We start from the raw sequence: 20,496 nt of genomic DNA on the forward strand, positions 1-20,496 counted from the left end.
TCATGATTTCTAGTTCAGAGTTCTTTCAAAATATAAGGTTGAATTTTTACTGACCTCAAAATAGTCTAGAGTTGTTTTTAAACTATATTTTTGCTATCTGCTTGTTTTTTGTTTTGTTTTGTTTTGTTTTGTTTTCTGAGAAAGTATAGAGCCCAGAGTAAGAAAGGATATCTGGTTGTTTCAGTTTTGTGGATTTCAGGCATACTTGCATTTCCTATATTATTTTGTTATTATTCTACTTTAATAACAGTCATCTGAAAACCAGTTTTCAAAGAAAAACATACTCTATTTTGAATCATAATGCTACATTAATGCGCATGCATTTACTTTGAAAGTATAAATTCAATGCTCTATTTCCTTTTGACAGCGGAAAGCTGACCTGCATTAATATAGTAAACCACTTCAAATTTTATGTTTTTTATGTGGAACAATTTTCAAATTATATTAAATTAAAAAAGCAAGATGCACAAGAATGAATATACTTTGCTACCTTTTGTATAACATTTTAAAATAAACATATGTGTATATTTACAAATATACATAACTGCTTTTAAATGCATAAAGCAAAACTCTTTTAAGGGTGACTGCCCCTGGCAAGAGGAACTGAGAGACAAGGGTGTTAGTATAGAGAGGTTTTTTTTTTTCACTGTGTACATTTTTTATTCTCTTTTTACACTCTTTTTGTACCTTTTTATACTTTTTATTTTTGAAAATTTTAACATGTACACAAATTATCTTTTTTATGTGTACAAAAATTATTTTTAAAGAAAGAAAAATACATAGAGAAACATATTTTACAAATAGAAATTACTTTCGTAGTCGGTAATAAAGGTCACAGAATCATTTCATAGAATCATTTTCTCTAGGATCTTTTCAAGTGCAACTCACTTTATAAATATGCTAGCACTAAGATCTCTACAGTTTAGAAGTCAGGCTATGTACTATCAACCATTTCTGTACAAATTGTGTGGGTTAATGTATTATCTATTCTTTTATGTTATAAAATATCTTCATACGTTGTATTAGAATAAAGTCACTGTGACAGTTTGAGAAAAACTTCACCCACTGGGAAACTTATACACTACTGAAATAGAATTCCTCCTGAAAACAAAATTAATGTGTTCCTTAAAAAGCAAGTTAGGAAACACTTTGAAAGACACATCAATACAGAACAATAAACAAAGCAAAACTCATTTTTCAATCATCTTCCTTTCTTAATATATCAGTTGACTCTTGAATAGAATGCTGACAGTCTCTCCATCTGGGTTGTCTTGTGGTTTCCCTGAGCCTGTCTGGCCTCTGAACCACTCAGTATCATTGAAGTCTTAGACAACTTTCAGTTTTCAATTCTCATACCTGACTACTAATGTTATTGTTCTAAAACAAGATATTCATACATTACTCATACTTTTGAAGTGTACCACAAGGTGAATTTTTAATGTACAAAATCTCAAACATTTCTGATTTATTATATGTTTTGTCATCTTTGATAGAGGAAAAAATACACAAAGTACAATTCATATGAACTGGATAATTATCTTGTAACTGGTACCAATTTACCACCCTTCCATGACAAAGATCTCTTTTTTGGTCAGGTCTCATCTCTTAAGAACTAGTGCTATTTGAACTAGTCTCATGTGATATTAAACCATTTCATCCAAACTCTGGCTTTATCCAGCTTGTCTTACATCTCTATCCAGCATCTCTATCACTGAGGAAACTCAACTAGGTCAAAAAGTTGTAGTTTGTTCCATATGTATGGTTCCTTTTACCTTGGGAAGTCTGCCATGGCAGTTCCAAAACTCCCAAGTCATTTAAGTCATTACTAAAAAAATGGGCATAAAAAAGTAAATATTCAAATTGATAATGAGTAATAGTAGTGTTCTTTCAAAGGAGTTCTTTAATTGTTCCAGATTTACAGCAATAATAATGTACAGGATATTCAATCTTTTCCTCTAGGAACCAAGACTTAGAAAATCTTTATCCTTTTTGAGACAAGAAATTAGAAGGAACCTGAAATGATGCATCTCAAACATTTTTTATTATGTAAAATGTGTCAAACTTATTGTTTTGTCAGTCCAGTTGGACAAAGGAGAGATGTTATAAATTTATAGCTTGAGGAAAGTGCCCCTTGAAGAACTGACACATTTGATGAAATTTTTCTATTTGGCATCATAATATCCAGAAATATTCTGCTGTTCTTCTGAAAGATAGGCGTTCAATACATACTATACCATACCCTCTAATAAATCCAATATTCCAAGCAGACCAAAGTCTTAAAGGTTTGGATGTTTATGATTCTGACAGTTTACACTATTTTATTTTTAATGAGCATCAAATAAGTAATAATGTATTAATTCCTATGAATCTTGTAACAAGTGCCCATAAATACTTATAAAAAGAAGATGTGTTCTCATGCCAAGAGAATTAAAAAGAATTTAGTATATTTTAATGTTTAATTTGTATATGAGAAAAATGATTTTGTGATAAAAATTTATTTGATATTATTTCACTGTCTGTTGTAGGTTAAATTGTGCTGCTCCCACAAAAAGCGTATGTTAAAGTCTTAACCCTTATACCTCAGAAAGTGACCTTGTTTAGAAACAGATTTTTTTGTGATAAAAATTTATTTGATATTATTTCACTGTCTGTTGTAGGTTAAATTGTGCTGCTCCCACAAAAAGCGTATGTTAAAGTCTTAACCCTTATACCTCAGAAAGTGACCTTGTTTAGAAACAGATTTTTTTTTTTATGAAATAAGACCTTCATAGAATTAAGAAGTTAACACAAGTCATTTGCATGGTCCTAATCAAATATGACTGGTATCATCATAAAAAGGGACAATCTGTACACAAAGACAGACATGCACAGACAGAAGATGATATGACAACATACAGGGAGGATGCCATGTGAAGATGGAAGATTAAAGTTATGCATCTACAAACCAAGGAATGCCTAAAGTCACAAGAATCTAGGAGATAGGCATAGAAGAGCTCCTTACCTAAAGGCTACAGAAGGGACCATGGCCTTGCCAAAACCATGATTTCATACTTCTGGTCCTAGAACTATGAGACAATGAATTTTCATTGTTTTAAGCTATCAGACTGTGGTACTTTGTTACAGTAGCCTTAAGAAATTGATACACTGTTCTAGTTCAAGCATGTCCAAAAAACAAGTCCCAGGCTTTGTCTGGGCTGGACATACTTTGTATCCACTGAGAAGATCAATGTGAAACCTCTGCTGGTTACAGTAAAAGCTCTGCTTGAAGGAATGGTAGCTCTATATGCCATGAAACTACCATTGCCCTGCTAGTTTTAAATGTTATATACTTGGTCTCTCAGCCAAATTTAATTAAAATTTTAAAATGTGACTTGAAATTTAGTTTTCTAGACTTTTATAGTATTTTACATATATGCTCATACATATTTTTCATTTGTTCATTGAAAATTCAATCTGTATTAAGTGAATTAAGACAAAGTTATAATGCTTTAAATTATAATTTTTGTGAGAGCAGTTTGAAAGAAACATACAAAGGTTTGGGGTATCTGTATTAAATTCAGATTCTACCACTAATTTTCTATGTGACTTGACATATTTTTACCTGAGTTTCCCTTTCAGTAAAATAGGGACAATAATACTTCACATGAGAAAATGAATATGAAAGTGTTAAGGATGATCTGAAGGGCTGTAGACATAATAAGGTATTATGACTCATAGTGATCTTGCTTAGCACTTGACAGTTGAGTGTCATTTTAACTCTATTAAAATACTCATGATTCAAAAGTATACAGTTAATAAGCTTTAAAACAGATTTTACATACCTGATCCATATTTAGCTTCTCTACTTTTCTTATTGTTTTTTCATAAATAACATTGTTTCCTGGGAAGAAATGGCCTCCTCTTAGGAATGGAGAAAGTGGTTCCTATAAAGACAGTAATGACTGTGTTTTGTTTTGAAAGGTACCTTTTGAGAGAAACCTTAACTTAAGCAAATATCTAGTATCTAATAAAATCTGACTTAGTGGCAGACTTTAGGAGAGTGGAATGACATCCCAATAAGGTTTTGAGAGATGTAAGGAAAAACCATAAAGATAGTCTATTTTCTCAAACAGAGCAATCTGGATTCTCTTACTACATTTTAGGCTTAACAGTGTTTTAAGAGAAATTGGAAGGAGGTGAGAAAGATATTTTTTTTCTGTTTCTGAGACAAGATATAATGAGTTTCCTCTGAAGTAGACAGGCCTGAGGTCAACTTCATTTAAGTTGAGTTCACTGGCAAGTTTCTTTCTATGCAAAAGTATTATTGGAGAAATGCAAAACAAACAATTCACTACTGCACTGCAAAGTAGGTAGTAGAACTATATTAAAGATTTTTTTTTTCCCGGAACTTAGCTTCAGTGATTTTGAAGTGTACAATTCTTACTTGTGATTATAATCAAAGCTAAATCTCTCTGTATAACATATGTTTTGAATACCAAGAACAGACTAGAGGCTTTAAGAGCCACGTATCCCCATATAATCAACTAAGTTAATGTAGGATTATCCAAGCATTTAAAAGATGTCAGCCAATGAAATAAAGGCTGGTGACAGGTCCAAAATCTGAAAGAAACCAAGGAAGGAGTAGTAAGAATCAGACCAAGAGTTTAAAATAAATGCAATATTTCTATATTTCTTTCCCTTCTTTCAGTTTTCATATGAGTCTACTTGTATGGGGGGAGTTGAGGATGTTTTGTTACAAAGAATAATTGCATTCATTTATTTTTGTAATACAGGGGAACAGTGTGGAAGGAGATTGACTAAGTCTGCTACCAGTTAATGTGTTTAAAACCATTTCAGAATTGGGGTGCCTGGGTGGTTCAGTCGGTTAAGCTTCCAACTCTTGGTTTCCACTCAGGCCATGGTCTCACAGTTTGTGAGTTCAAGCCCTGTTCTGGGATCTGTGCTGACATTGAGGAGCTTGCTTGGGATTCTCTCTCTCTCTCCCTCTCTCTCTCCCTCTGCCCCTCCCCCACCCATGTTTTCTCTCTCTCTCTCTCTCTCTCTCTCTCTCCCTCTCTCTCTCTCTCTCTCTCTCTGTCTCAAAATAAATAAATAAGTCAACTTAAAAAAATAAAAAGACCATTTCAAAATCAACAAAATATGGTAGCATTTTTGTTATCTGCTATCATAAAAACTCTTAAACACGGTTGGATAAAAACACTGGTTGTTGAGAATGTAAGACACCCTTGAATCCAAAGGTATATACTTCTTGTATTCAAGTTTGAATAAAATGTACTTTAACTAAATGTTCCTGGAATACTTAAGTGAAACAAATATACAAGTGATTAAATTTAGTTAGCTGATTAATTGTTAAATCTAAAGATGGATATATTTAAAAAGATTCCCCTAGAAGCTCTTTTGTATTTGTTTGTTTTTGTAAAAAAAAAAAAGCCTATTTGCAAGCATGTAACACACGTTTATGAGTTTACTATGCACAATATACTTTGCTAAGTGTTACAAGGCATGAATCAAACTTAGATTATTACCACAAGCACTGAATATTGATCAGTATTCATTAAACTATAGCCAGCAGCCTATTTTTATAGTATCTTCAATAAGAATGATATGTAGATTTTTTTAATGTTTGTTTTTATTTTTGACACACACAGAGAGAGACAGAGCATGAGTGGGGCAGGGGCAGAGGGAGAGGGAGACACAGAATCTGAAACAGGCTCCAGGCTCTGAGCTGTCAGCACAGAGCCCAACACCGGGCTTGAACTCACAGACAGCGAGATCATGACCTGAGCTGAAGTCGGACGCTCGACCGACTGAGCCATCCAGGCGCCCCATGAATGGTATTTATATTTTTCAAGGACTGTAAGTGCAAAGAAGGAAGACCAAAACCCTATGGGGACAGCAAAGTCTAAAATATTTACTATTTTGCTCTTTATAGGAAAATTTTGCTGATGTTTGGTCTGGATGATATATGAACATAAACATACAAGGTAGAAAGAAACAAGTGCCTATAAAAAGTATAGAGAAAGAACTTATGGGATGGAATTCAGAAGAGGAAATATTGAATTCCATCTGGCAGTACTCAGGCTACTTGGATCAGTGGCATTTGAAAGAAGGTTAAGGTGGGCTTTGCATATAAGGAGATGGAAGAGAATGGTATTCCAATTGAAGTCAACAGAGTAAGTCATGACACCAAGGCTGTAAAAGTATAAATTATATGTAGGGGACACAATTGGCAGATGGAACTTGGTTCTGAAAGCAGTGAGAAGTCTTTAAATGCTTTTAAACTGGGATGTGAGGTGAATGTAAATCTACTTCAGGAAGATTAGTTGGAGAAAGGAAAGAGTACAGGTGAGGAGACTAGTTAAGATATTATACTAAATCTCCAAGGATAGTACTTTCCAAAGATGACTCTAAGATCTTAAACCTGAGAAATCTACTATATAACCCATGGTGTCAAAAACAGGAAAAGTTGAGACATATTGAATTTCATGTGCTCCTGGTAAGAATCTATGTCTGATTCATGTTTTTATTCCTCATAACAGTACATATACAGTGCATAGTAATCCTTTAAACATGTGTTAAACTATTGCAATGAATTAGCAAATAGACTTTTACGTAAATGTGTAGGTAAGCATTCGGGTTATATTGATCTCCAGAACACAGGTGAGTGGAGATTTCGTGGCTATAGTTCTAGTTCTAGACTTCAGAAGCATATGCTCAGAAGTTCTTGTTAAAATCATGCAACTTCTGAAAGGTCAAGTGAAGATCAAAGACATAACTACATAAGCCTTAAGAGATATGAGGATCAGAAGAGAAAATGGAAATCAAATTAAGAGAAGAAAAATTTTCAAAAAACATTAGAAAGGTGAGTGAAGGTATAAATGCTTCAGAGAGGTCAACAGGTGAGAATTCCAAAGCAGATTGGATTTGGACTACTATAGTTCCACTGGATCTGACCACTAAAATTAGTGGAAGAAGGTATCATGGAAAAAAAAATTCTGGAGTCATAAAACCTATATTCATTTCTGCCTCTATCACCTACTTGCCATGGAAATGTAAGCAAGTCATTTACCTTCTTTGAGGCTCAGTTTCTTTATAATAGAAATAGTAATGCAGAATACATTATATCAAGCAAAAGAATGTATTTTAAAGTACCTTTAATCTGTGATTTTAATGTACAAAAGACATTGGTTTGCAATAATATAGTAATATAATAATTTGAGAGTGAGAGAGAGTACAAGCAGAGGAAGGGCATAGAGAAAGGGAGACACAGAATCCGAAGTAGGCTCCAGGCTCCAAGTTGTCAGCACAGAGCCCAGCGGAGGGCTCAGACTCACGGACAGCAAGATCATGACCTGAGCCCAAGTCGGCCGCTTAACCAACTGAGCCACCCAGGCGCCCCAGTAATATATTTTTAAGTCCATACTGCTTTTAAAAATTTTTGTAAGAACCTTGTTAGAAATTTTCTAAGATATCAACCTAAAGTATATACAAAAGTATGGGGCACCTGGGTGGCTCAGTTGGTTAAGCGGCTGACTTCAGCTCAGGTCATGATCTCACGGTTCATGGGTTTGAGCCACACATCAGGCTTGTACTGACAGCTCAGAGCCTGGAGCCTGCTTCTCATTCTGTGACTCCCTCTCTCTATGCCTCTCCCCTGCTCATGCTGTCTCTCTCTCTCTCTCAAAATAAATAAAAACATTAAAAAAATTAAAGTATATACAAAAGTAGGCTTATTGAGGGCAAGGACTGTATCCATCTTGAATACCCCATAGTGAATGAACAGATAACTGGATAAGAAGAGATGATATGAACATTTATCTTAAGGATATAAGCACCTTCTAAGAGGGGAAAACAAATTTATCAAAAGCATGAAAATTTCTCTTGTTCACTATAAATGCCGAACCATTAATATTTTTAAGAAAAAAAATGGTTTAGGTGCTAACAGTGTTGATTCTCTCCAAAATGTGTGTTTGGACTTATTATTTTATATGACTTACTGAAAAAAAAATTCCAAATTAAGGGGACTATTATTTTCCAAAAATGTGTAAAAGAGTACAGCCAAATTTTACTATATTTGAATAAATCATTCTGAGTCAAACAAATCAGAAAAATAAATTTAATTAGAAGTCTTAGATTTTTCACAAATGAGCTGTTAGACAGTTTTACTACTTGGGCAGCTTATTTTTTTTATCTGTACATTTGAATTGGTGCTAGATCCACCCTAAAAATTAATAGGTGTCTTCAAATCTGGCTGATCTTATCATTTTAATGGATACTTTTAGAACCTCTGATAGTAGTTCTCACATCTAACAAAGTGCATAATCCCCAGCATCTACTTTGCTGTTCCCAGGCCATGAAACCTTGCTGGAGAAAACTTTAAAATATTTGCTGATTTGACTCAGTGCAAATTCAAGTTATCTAACTTTAAGAGCCCCTCCAACCTTCATGGTCATACTTCTATTTATTAAATTCTCTATAACTGTGGTTACAATTTTTTCATTTTCCTTAATTCCCTATGCTCATGTTCCCTCATTCTCCTCAATAAGTAAATTGAGAAAACCAAGATCTATTCAGTGAGATTCCTCCATTTTCCTCCCTACTTCAAATCTCTCTTCAATTTCTGCTCCTTCCATTTCATTACCAAGAAAGACATACTCTTCCTTTTTTCCTGAAGTCACTTTTCAATCTATACCTGGAATCTTATCCCCTCTTTTCTCTTCCAGAATTGTGTTCCATTTGTACCCTTTCTCTGTGGCATATTTAATCTTATTACTGGTTCTTTCCCTCTGTCTATAAATCTCTCAGATCTCCAAGTTTCTCTTTTCTCCTTTAGCTACCATCCCATCTTTCTTTATTTTGGTCAATATCTTTCTTAGAAGAGTAATCCTCACTTATTTCCTCCACTTCTTGATCCATTCACCCATCTACTTTTTCCATCTGGATTTTGCCTCCCAAGTATAAGGAACCTGCTCTCTCAAATATCACCATTAGTTTCTTAATGTTCAAACTCTCTACGGCCATTTGGTCATTTGGGACAGTTGACCACATCCTTTCCCTATTTGTTTCAGTTTCTCTGTGTTCACATTTCTCTCTGACAACTCCTCTGCCCATGAAAGTGGCTCCTTTCTATTTCTGTTAAAGTAGACATTTCTCAAGGTGCTATACCTCAACCCTCTCCATTATCCCTTAGTTTTCTCACTCATTCTCACAGCTACAATGACAATTTACAGAGGAATAATTCCCATGTCTCTATCTCAAATGTGACCTTTCTTCGGGTCATTTTTAACTACCTGTGTGGTCATTTTCTATTCCATGCACCTCAAACACTACTGATTCAAACACATCTCAGGATCTACCATCTTTTCCATATTTGGTATGAAAAGACCTGAGCAAGTCACACTTATTTAAGCTTTAATTTCCTCATTAGTAAAATGATAGCAGTAACCATGTTAACTGTCAAAATACCTTAAATAACAAAATAAATCCTTCTCTGATTTCCCCAAACCAATGTGTTATCTCCAACTCCTGGAATTTCAATAAGACTTCATCTGTAATTCTCTCATGGTATCTCTCATACACTCTACCATGTATTTTATATAGCTATTTGTGGACATATCTTATTTCCCTTGCTGAGAGGAACTGTAAGCTCTTTTGGTATGGGAACCTGTCTTGTTTCCTTTTTTACCCCAATGTAAAGGCTATACAGTGCCTTCCCCACAATGAGAAAATTAATAAAACTGATTAATATCAATTGGATTCTATCTACTGATGGAAAAAACATATATTCTTCATTTCTAGATCAACTTATATACCAGAATGCATAAATCTTTTGACTAAAATGAAAATAAATGGAAAATCAAGAAGATAAGGAACCACCAAAAATAAAAAGGCTGAACAGAGGGAGAAGAAAATCATAATGAGAGAAGTAGAGTGACATCAGTTTAATTATAGGGAGAAGTGAAGATTAGAGAAGCTGGGAGGTGAAAGAGGATAAAGTTGCCATTTGAGGAGGTTCAGCTTATTATAAATATTGTAATTAAGCCAGAATCTTCTCCTGGGGGAATTTAAAAGAGCAAGCGAAAAAGCATACACTTAGATAAATAAAATGGGGAATATATCTAAATAGGATTTTCTTTTTGTTTTGTTTTGTTTTTATTTTTTTATTATCAAATTTATTGTCAAATTGGTTTCCATACAACACTCAGTGCTCATCCCAACAGGTGCCCTCCTCAATACTCATCACCCACCCTCCCCTCCCTCCCACCCCCCATCTACCTTCAGTTTGTTCTCAGTTTTTAAGAGTCTCTTATGCTTTGGCTCTCTCCCTCTTTAACCTTTATCTTTTTTCTTTCCTTCCCCTCCCCCCTGGACTTCTGTTAAGTTTCTTAGGATCCACGTAAGAGTGAAAACATATGGTATCTGTCTTTCTCTGTATGACTTATTGCACTTAGCATAACACTCTCCAGTTCCATCCACGTTGATACAAAAGGCCCATTTCATTCTTTCTCATTGCCACGTAGAATTCCATTATGTATATTAACCACAAAGGGCCATATTTCGTTCTTTCTTATTGGCATGTAGTACTCCATTGTGTATATATATAAACCACAATTTCTTTATCCATTCATCAGTTGATGGACATTTAGGCTCTTTCCATAATTTGGCTATTGTTGAGAGTGTTGCTATAAACATTGGGGTACAATTGCCCTATGCATCAGCACTCCTGTATCCCTTGGGTAAATTCCTAGCGGTGCTATTGCAGGATCATAGGGTAGGTCTATTTTTAATTGTTTGAGGAACCTCCACACTGTTTTCCAGAGTGGCTGCACCAGTTTGAATTCCCATCAACAGTGCAAGAGGGTTCCCGTTTCTCCACATCCTCTCCAGCATCTATAGTTTCCTGATGTATTCATTTTAGCCACTCTGACTGCTGTGAGGTGGTATCTCAGTGTGGTTTTGATTTGCATTTCCCTGATGAGGAGTGACGTTGAGCATCTTTTCATGTGCCTGTTGGCCATCTGGATGTTTTCTTTAGAGACATGTCTGTTAATGTTTTCTGCCCATCTCTTCACTGGATTATTTGTTTTTCAGGTGTGGAGTTTGGTGAGCTCTTTATAGATTTTGGATACTAGCCTTTTGTCTGATATGTCATTTGCAAATATCTTTCCCCATTCCATTGGTTGCCTTTCAGTTTTGCTGATTGTTTCCTTTGCTGTGCAGAAGCTTTTTACCTTCATGAAGTCCCAATAGTTCATTTTTGCTTTGAATTCCCTTGCCTTTGGAGATGTATCAAGTAAGAAATTGCTGTGGCTGAGGTCAGAGAGGTTTTTCCTCTAGGGTTTTGATGGTTTCCTGTCTCACATTCAGGTCTTTATCCAATTTGAGTTTGTTTTTGTGAATGCTGTGAGAAAGTGGTCTAGTTTCAATCTTCTGCATGTTGCTGTCCAGTTCTCCCAGCACCATTTGTTAAAGAGACTGTCTTTTTTCCATTGGATATTCTTTCCTGCTTTGTCAAAGATTAGTTGGCCATACTTTTGTGGGTCCAATTCTGGAGTCTCTATTCTATACCATTGGTCTATGTGTCTGTTTTTGTGCCAATACCATGCTGTCTTGATGATTACAACTTTGTAGTAGAGGCTAAAGTCTGGGATTGTGATGCCTCACGCTGTTCTTCTTCTCAAATATTACTTTGGCTATTCAGGGTCTTTTGTGGTTCCATAAAATTTTAGGATTGCTTGCTCTAGATTCAAGAAGAATGCTGGTGCAATTTTGATTGCGATTGCATTGAATGTGTAGATCACTTTGGGTGGTATTGACATTTTAACAATATTAATTCTTGCAATCCATGAGCACGGAATGTTTTTCCATTTCTTTATATCTTTTTCAATTTCCTTCATAAGCTTTCTATAGTTTTCAGCATACAGATATTTTACATCTTTGGTTAGGTTTATTTCTAGGTATTTTATGCTTCTTGGTGCAATTGTGAAAGGGATCTGTTTCTTTTTTTTTTTTTTAATGAAATTTATTGACAAATTGGTTTCCATACAACACCCAGTGCTCATCCCAAAAGGTGCCCTCCTCAATACCCATCACCCACCCTCCCCTCCCTCCCACCCCCCATCAACCCTCAGTTTGTTCTCAGTTGTTTTTTTTTTGTTTTTTGTTTTTATTTATTTATTTATTTATTTTTTTAAATCTGTATATATGTATTTTACTTTATTTATTTTTTATTTTTTTTTATGAAATTTATTGACAAATTGGTTTCCATACAACACCCAGTGCTCATCCCAAAAGGTGCCCTCCTCAATACCCATCACCCACCCTCCCCTCCCTCCCACCCCCCATCAACCCTCAGTTTGTTCTCAGTTTTTAACAGTCTCTTATGCTTTGGCTCTCTCCCACTCTAACCTCTTTTTTTTTTTTCCTTCCCCTCCCCCATGGGTTCCTGTTAAGTTTCTCAGGATCCACATAAGAGTGAAACCATATGGTATCTGTCTTTCTCTGTATGGCTTATTTCACTTAGCATTACACTCTCCAGTTCCATCCACGTTGCTACAAAGGGCCATATTTCATTTTTTCTCATTGCCACATAGTACTCCATTGTGTATATATACCACAATTTCTTTATCCATTCATCAGTTGATGGACATTTAGGCTCTTTCCATAATTTGGCTATTGTTGAGAGTGCTGCTATGAACATTGGGGTACAAGTGCCCCTATGCATCAGTACTTCTGTATCCCTTGGATAAATTCCTAGCAGTGCTATTGCTGGGTCATAGGGTAGGTCTATTTTTAATTTTCTGAGGAACCTACACACTGCTTTCCAGAGCGGCTGCACCAATTTGCATTCCCACCAACAGTGCAAGAGGGTTCCCATTTCTCCACATCCTCTCCAGCATCTATAGTCTCCTGATTTGTTCATTTTGGCCACTCTGACTGGCATGAGGTGATACCTGAGTGTGGTTTTGATTTGTATTTCCCTGATAAGGAGCGACGCTGAACATCTTTTCATGTGCCTGTTGGCCATCTGGATGTCTTCTTTAGAGAAGTGTCTATTCATGTTTTCTGCCCATTTCTTCACTGGGTTATTTGTTTTTCGGGTGTGGAGTTTGGTGAGCTCTTTATAGATTTTAGATACTAGCCCTTTGTCCGATATGTCATTTGCAAATATCTTTTCCCATTCCGTTGGTTGCCTTTTAGTTTTGTTGGTTGTTTCCTTTGCCGTGCAGAAGCTTTTTATCTTCATAAGGTCCCAGTAATTCACTTTTGCTTTTAATTCCCTTGCCTTTGGGGATGTGTCGAGTAAGAGATTGCTACGGCTGAGGTCAGAGAGATCTTTTCCTGCTTTCTCCTCTAAGGTTTTGATGGTTTCCTGTCTCACATTTAGGTCCTTTATCCATTTTGAGTTTATTTTTGTAAATGGTGTGAGAAAGTGGTCTAGTTTCAACCTTCTGCATGTTGCTGTCCAGTTCTCCCAGCACCATTTGTTAAAGAGGCTGTCTTTTTTCCATTGGATGTTCTTTCCCACTTTGTCAAAGATGAGTTGGCCATACGTTTGTGGGTCTAGTTCTGGGGTTTCTATTCTATTCCATTGGTCTGTGTGTCTGTTTTTGTGCCAATACCATGCTGTCTTGATGATGACAGCTTTGTAGTAGAGGCTAAAGTCTGGGATTGTGATGCCTCCTGCTTTGGTCTTCTTCTTCAAAATTCCTTTGGCTATTCGGGGCCTTTTGTGGTTCCATATGAATTTTAGGATTGCTTGTTCTAATTTCGAGAAGAATGCTGGTGCAATTTTGATTGGGATTGCATTGAATGTGTAGATAGCTTTGGGTAGTATTGACATTTTGACAATATTTATTTTTCCAATCCATGAGCAGGGAATGTCTTTCCATTTCTTTAAGTCTTCTTCAATTACCTTCATAAGCTTTCTATAGTTTTCAGCATACAGATCCTTTACATCTTTGGTTAGATTTATTCCTAGGTATTTTATGCTTCTTGGTGCAATTGTGAATGGGATCATTTTCTTTATTTGTCTTTCTGTTGCTTCATTGTTAGTGTATAAGAATGCAACTGATTTCTGGACATTGATTTTGTATCCTGCAACTTTGCTGAATTCATGTATCAGTTCTAGCAGACTTTTGGTGGAGTCTATCGGATTTTCCATGTATAATATCATGTCATCTGCAAAAAGCGAAAGCTTGACTTCATCTTTGCCAATTTGGATGCCTTTGATTTCCTTTTGTTGTCTGATTGCTGATGCTAGAATTTCCAGCACTATGTTAAACAACAGCGGTGAGAGTGGGCATCCCTGTCGTGTTCCTGATCTCAGGGAAAAAGCTCTCAGTTTTTCCCCGTTGAGGATGATGTTAGCTGTGGGCTTTTCATAAATGGCTTTTATGATCTTTAAGTATGTTCCTTCTATCCCGACTTTCTCAAGGGTTTTTATTAAGAAAGGGTGCTGGATTTTGTCAAAGGCCTTTTCTGCATCGATTGACAGGATCATATGATTCTTCTCTTTTTTTTTGTTAATGTGATGTATCACGTTGATTGATTTGCGAATGTTGAACCAGCCCTGCATCCCAGGAATGAATCCCACTTGATCATGGTGAATAATTCTTTTTATATGCTGTTGAATTCGATTTGCTAGTATCTTATTGAGAATTTTTGCATCCATATTCATCAGGGATATTGGCCTGTAGTTCTCTTTTTTTACTGGGTCTCTGTCTGGTTTAGGAATCAAAGTAATACTGGCTTCATAGAATGAGTCTGGAAGTTTTCCTTCCCTTTCTATTTCTTGGAATAGCTTGAGAAGGATAGGTATTATCTCTGCTTTAAATGTCTGGTAGAACTCCCCTGGGAAGCCATCTGGTCCTGGACTCTTATTTGTTGGGAGATTTTTGATAACCGATTCAATTTCTTCGCTGGTTATGGGTCTGTTCAAGCTTTCTCTTTCCTCCTGATTGAGTTTTGGAAGAGTGTGGGTGTTCAGGAATGTGTCCATTTCTTCCAGGTTGTCCAATTTGTTGGCATATAATTTTTCATAGTATTCCCTGATAATTGTTTGTATCTCTGAGGGATTGGTTGTAATAATTCCATTTTCATTCATGATTTTATCTATTTGGGTCATCTCCCTTTTCTTTTTGAGAAGCCTGGCTAGAGGTTTGTCAATTTTGTTTATTTTTTCAAAAAACCAACTCTTGGTTTCGTTGATCTGCTCTACAGTTTTTTTAGATTCTATATTGTTTATTTCTGCTCTGATCTTTATTATTTCTCTTCTTCTGCTGGGTTTAGGCTGCCTTTGCTGTTCTGCTTCTATTTCCTTTAGGTGTGCTGTTAGATTTTGTATTTGGGATTTTTCTTGTTTCTTGAGATAGGCCTGGATTGCAATGTATTTTCCTCTCAGGACTGCCTTCGCTGCGTCCCAAAGCGTTTGGATTGTTGTATTTTCATTTTCGTTTGTTTCCATATATTTTTTGATTTCTTCTCTAATTGCCTGGTTGACCCACTCATTCGATAGTAGGGTGTTCTTTAACCTCCACGCTTTTGGAGGTTTTCCAGACTTTTTCCTGTGGTTGATTTCAAGCTTCATAGCATTGTGGTCTGAAAGTATGCATGGTATAATTTCAATTCTTGTAAACTTATGAAGGGCTGTTTTGTGACCCAGTATATGATCTATCTTGGAGAATGTTCCATGTGCACTCGAGAAGAAAGTATATTCTGTTGCTTTGGGATGCAGAGTTCTAAATATATCTGTCAAGTCCATCTGATGCAATGTCTCATTCAGGGCCCTTGTTTCTTTATTGACTGTGTGTGTCTAGATGATCTATCCATTTCTGTAAGTGGGGTGTTAAAGTCCCCTGCAATTACCACATTCTTCTCAATAAGGTTGCTTCTGTTTATGAGTAATTGTTTTATATACTTGGGGGCTCCGGTATTCGGCGCATAGACATTTATAATTGTTAGCTCTTCCTGATGGATAGACCCTGTAACTATTATATAATGTCCTTCTTCATCTCTTGTTACAGCCTTTAATTTACAGTCTAGTTTGTCTGATATAAGTATGGCTACTCCAGCTTTCTTTTGGCTTCCAGTAGCATGATAAATAGTTCTCCATCCCCTCACTCTCAATCTAAAGGTGTCCTCAGGTCTAAAATGAGTCTCTTGTAGACAGCAAATAGATGGGTCTTGTTTTTTTATCCATTCTGATACCCTATGTCTTTGGTTGGCGCATTTAATCCATTTACATTCAGTGTTATTATAGAAAGATACGGGTTTAGAGTCATTGTGATGTCTGTATGTTTTATGCTTGTAGTGATGTCTCTGGTACTTTGTCTCACAGGGTCCCCCTTAGGATCTCTTGTAGGGCTGGTTTAGTGGTGACAAATTCCTTCAGTTTTTGTTTGTTTGGGAAGACCTTTATCTCTCCTTCTATTCTAAATGACAGACTTGCTGGATAAAGGATTCTCGGCTGCATATTTTTGCTGTCTAGCACCCTGAAAATCTCGTGCCAATTCTTTCTGGCCTGCCAAGTTTCAAAAGAGAGATCAGTCACGAGTCTTATAGGTCTCCCTTTATATGTGAGGGCACGGACCTTGGCGCAGGAAGATGGCGGCATAGGAGGACGCTGGGCTCACCGCGCGTCCTGCTGATCACTTAGATTCCACCTACACCTGCCTAAATAACCCAGAAAACCGCCAGAGGATTAGCAGAACGGAGTCACCGGACCCAAGTGCAGACGAGAGGCCCACGGAAGAGGGTAGGAAGGGCGGCGAGGCGGTGTGCGCTCCACGGACTGGCGGGAGGGAGCCGGGGCGGAGGGGCGGCTCGCCAGCCAAGCAGAGCTCTCGAGTCCGGCCTGCAAAAGCGGAGGGGCCTGACGGACTGTGTTCCAACAGCAAGCGCGACTTAGCGTCTGGGAGGCCATAAGTTAACAGCTCTGCTCGGAAAGCGGGAAGGCTGGAGGACAAAGGGAGGGTGAGCTGCGGAGCCCCCGGACGACAGAGCTCAGTTTGGCGGGGAACAAAGGCGCTCGCCAGCGCCATCTCCCCCGCCCATCCCCCAGCCAAAATCCCAAAGGGAACCGGTTCCGGCCAGGGAAATTGCTCGCTCCGCGCAAACACCCAACTCTGTGCTTCTGCGGAGCCAAACCTCCGGCAGCGGATCTGACACCCTCCGGCTGCCACAGGGCCCCTCCTGAAGTGGATCACCTAAGGAGAAGCGAGCTAAGCCTGCCCCCTCTCCCGCCGTGCACCTTGCCTTCCCACCCCAGCTAATACGCCAGATCCCCAGCATCACAAGCCTGGCAGTGTGCAAGTAGCCCAGACGGGCCACGCCACCCCACAGTGAATCCCACCCCTAGGAGAGGGGAAGAGAAGGCACACACCAGTCTGACTGTGGCCCCAGCGGTGGGCTGGGGGCAGACATCAGGACTGACTGCGGCCCCGCCCACCAACTCCAGTTATACACCACAGCACAGGGGAAGTGCCCTGCAGGTCCTCACCACACCAGGGACTATCCAAAATGACCAAGCGGAAGAATTCCCCTCAGAAGAATCTCCAGGAAATAACAACAGCTAATGAGCTGATCAAAAAGGATTTAAATAATATAACAGAAAGTGAATTTAGAATAATAGTCATAAAATTAATCGCTGGGCTGGAAAACAGTATACAGGACAGCAGAGAATCTCTTGCTACAGAGATCAAGGGACTAAGGAACAGTCACGAGGAGCTGAAAAACGCTTTAAAGGAAATGCAAAACAAAATGCAAACCACCACAGCTCGGATGGAAGAGGCAGAGGAGAGAATAGGTGAACTAGAAGATAAAGTTATGGAAAAAGAGGAAGCTGAGAAAAAGAGAGATAAAAAAATCCAGGAGTATGAGGGGAAAATTAGAGAACTAAGTGATACACTAAAAAGAAATAATATACGCATAATTGGTATTCCAGAGGAGGAAGAGAGAGGGAAAGGTGCTGAAGGGGTACTTGAAGAAATCATAGCTGAGAACTTCCCTGAACTGGGGAAGGAAAAAGGCATTGAAATCCAAGAGGCACAGAGAACTCCCTTCAGACGTAACTTGAATCGATCTTCTGCATGACATATCATAGTGAAACTGGCAAAATACAAGGATAAAGAGAAAATTCTGAAAGCAGCAAGGGGTAAACGTGCCCTCACATATAAAGGGAGACCTATAAGACTCGTGACTGATCTCTCTTTTGAAACTTGGCAGGCCAGAAAGAATTGGCACGAGATTTTCAGGGTCCTAGACAGCAAAAATATGCAGCCGAGAATCCTTTATCCAGCAAGTCTGTCATTTAGAATAGAAGGAGAGATAAAGGTCTTCCCAAACAAACAAAAACTGAAGGAATTTGTCACCACTAAACCAGCCCTACAAGAGATCCTAAGGGGGACCCTGTGAGACAAAGTACCAGAGACATCACTACAAGCATAAAACATACAGACATCACAATGACTCTAAACCCGTATCTTTCTATAATAACACTGAATGTAAACGGATTAAATGCGTCAACCAAAAGACATAGGGTATCAGAATGGATAAAAAAACAAGACCCATCTATTTGCTGTCTACAAGAGACTCATTTTAGACCTGAGGACACCTTTAGATTCAGAGTGAGGGGATGGAGAACTATTTATCATGCTACTGGAAGCCAAAAGAAAGCTGGAGTAGTCATACTTATATCAGACAAACTAGACTGTAAATTAAAGGCTGTAACAAGAGATGAAGAAGGACATTATATAATAGTTACAGGGTCTATCCATCAGGAAGAGCTAACAATTATAAATGTCTATGCGCCGAATACCGGAGCCCCCAAGTATATAAAACAATTACTCATAAACAGAAGCAACCTTATTGAGAAGAATGTGGTAATTGCAGGGGACTTTAACACCCCACTTACAGAAATGGATAGATCATCTAGACACACACAGTCAATAAAGAAACAAGGGCCCTGAATGAGACATTGGATCAGATGGACTTGACAGATATATTTAGAACTCTGCATCCCAAAGCAACAGAATATACTTTCTTCTCGAGTGCACATGGAACATTCTCCAAGATAGATCATATACTGGGTCACAAAACAGCCCTTCATAAGTTTACAAGAATTGAAATTATACCATGCATACTTTCAGACCACTATATGTGAGGGCACGTTTACCCCTTGCTGCTTTCAGAATTTTCTCTTTATCCTTGTATTTTGCCAGTTTCACTATGATATGTCGTGCAGAAGATCGATTCAAGTTACGTCTGAAGGGAGTTCTCTGTGCCTCTTGGATTTCAATGCCTTTTTCCTTCCCCAGTTCAGGGAAGTTCTCAGCTATTATTTCTTCAAGTACCCCTTCAGCACCTTTCCCTCTCTCTTCCTCCTCTGGAATACCAATTATGTGTATATTATTTCTTTTTAGTGTATCACTTAGTTCCCTAATTTTCCCCTCATACTCCTGGATTTTTTTATCTCTCTTTTTCTCAGCTTCCTCTTTTTCCATAACTTTATCTTCTAGTTCATCTATTCTCTCCTCTGCCTCTTCCATCCGAGCTGTGGTGGTTTGCATTTTGTTTTGCATTTCCTTTAAAGCGTTTTTCAGCTCCTCGTGACTGTTCCTTAGTCCCTTGATCTCTGTAGCAAGAGATTCTCTGCTGTCCTGTATACTGTTTTCCAGCCCAGCGATTAATTTTATGACTATTATTCTAAATTCACTTTCTGTTATATTATTTAAATCCTTTTTGATCAGCTCATTAGCTGTTGTTATTTCCTGGAGATTCTTCTGAGGGGAATTCTTCCGCTTGGTCATTTTGGATAGTCCCTGGTGTGGTGAGGACCTGCAGGGCACTTCCCCTGTGCTGTGGTGTATAACTGGAGTTGGTGGGCGGGGCCGCAGTCAGTCCTGATGTCTGCCCCCAGCCCACCGCTGGGGCCACAGTCAGACTGGTGTGTGCCTTCTCTTCCCCTCTCCTAGGGGTGGGATTCACTGTGGGGTGGCGTGGCCCGTCTGGGCTACTTGCACACTGCCAGGCTTGTGATGCTGGGGATCTGGCGTATTAGCTGGGGTGGGAAGGCAAGGTGCACGGCGGGAGGGGGGGCAGGCTTAGCTCGCTTCTCCTTAGGTGATCCACTTCAGGAGGGGCCCTGTGGCAGCCGGAGGGAGTCAGATCCGCTGCCGGAGGTTTGGCTCCGCAGAAGCACAGAGTTGGGTGTTTGCGCGGAGCGAGCAATTTCCCTGGCCGGAACCGGTTCCCTTTGGGATTTTGGCTGGGGGATGGGCGGGGGAGATGGCGCTGGCGAGCGCCTTTGTTCCCCGCCAAACTGAGCTCTGTCGTCCGGGGGCTCCGCAGCTCACCCTCCCTTTGTCCTCCAGCCTTCTCGCTTTCCGAGCAGAGCTGTTAACTTATGACCTCCCAGACGCTAAGTCGCGCTTGCTGTTGGAACACAGTCCGTCAGGCCCCTCCGCTTTTGCAGGCCGGACTCGAGGGCTCTGCTTG

General features: G+C 38.5%; 1 protein-coding gene across 1 annotated transcript in view; it reads right to left on the bottom strand.

The window, feature by feature from the left end:
* POF1B (POF1B actin binding protein) overlaps positions 1 to 20,496 on the bottom strand; it is a 119,319-nt gene that overhangs the window by 71,577 nt on the left and 27,246 nt on the right. The window contains exon 3 of the mRNA XM_032592065.1: positions 3,822 to 3,923. Within this exon, the coding sequence (XP_032447956.1) occupies positions 3,822 to 3,923 (102 nt within the window). The remainder of the gene's footprint in view (positions 1 to 3,821; positions 3,924 to 20,496) is intronic.

Source organism: Lynx canadensis, chromosome X, assembly GCF_007474595.2.
Source record: "Lynx canadensis isolate LIC74 chromosome X, mLynCan4.pri.v2, whole genome shotgun sequence".
Classification (NCBI taxonomy): domain Eukaryota; kingdom Metazoa; phylum Chordata; class Mammalia; order Carnivora; family Felidae; genus Lynx; species Lynx canadensis.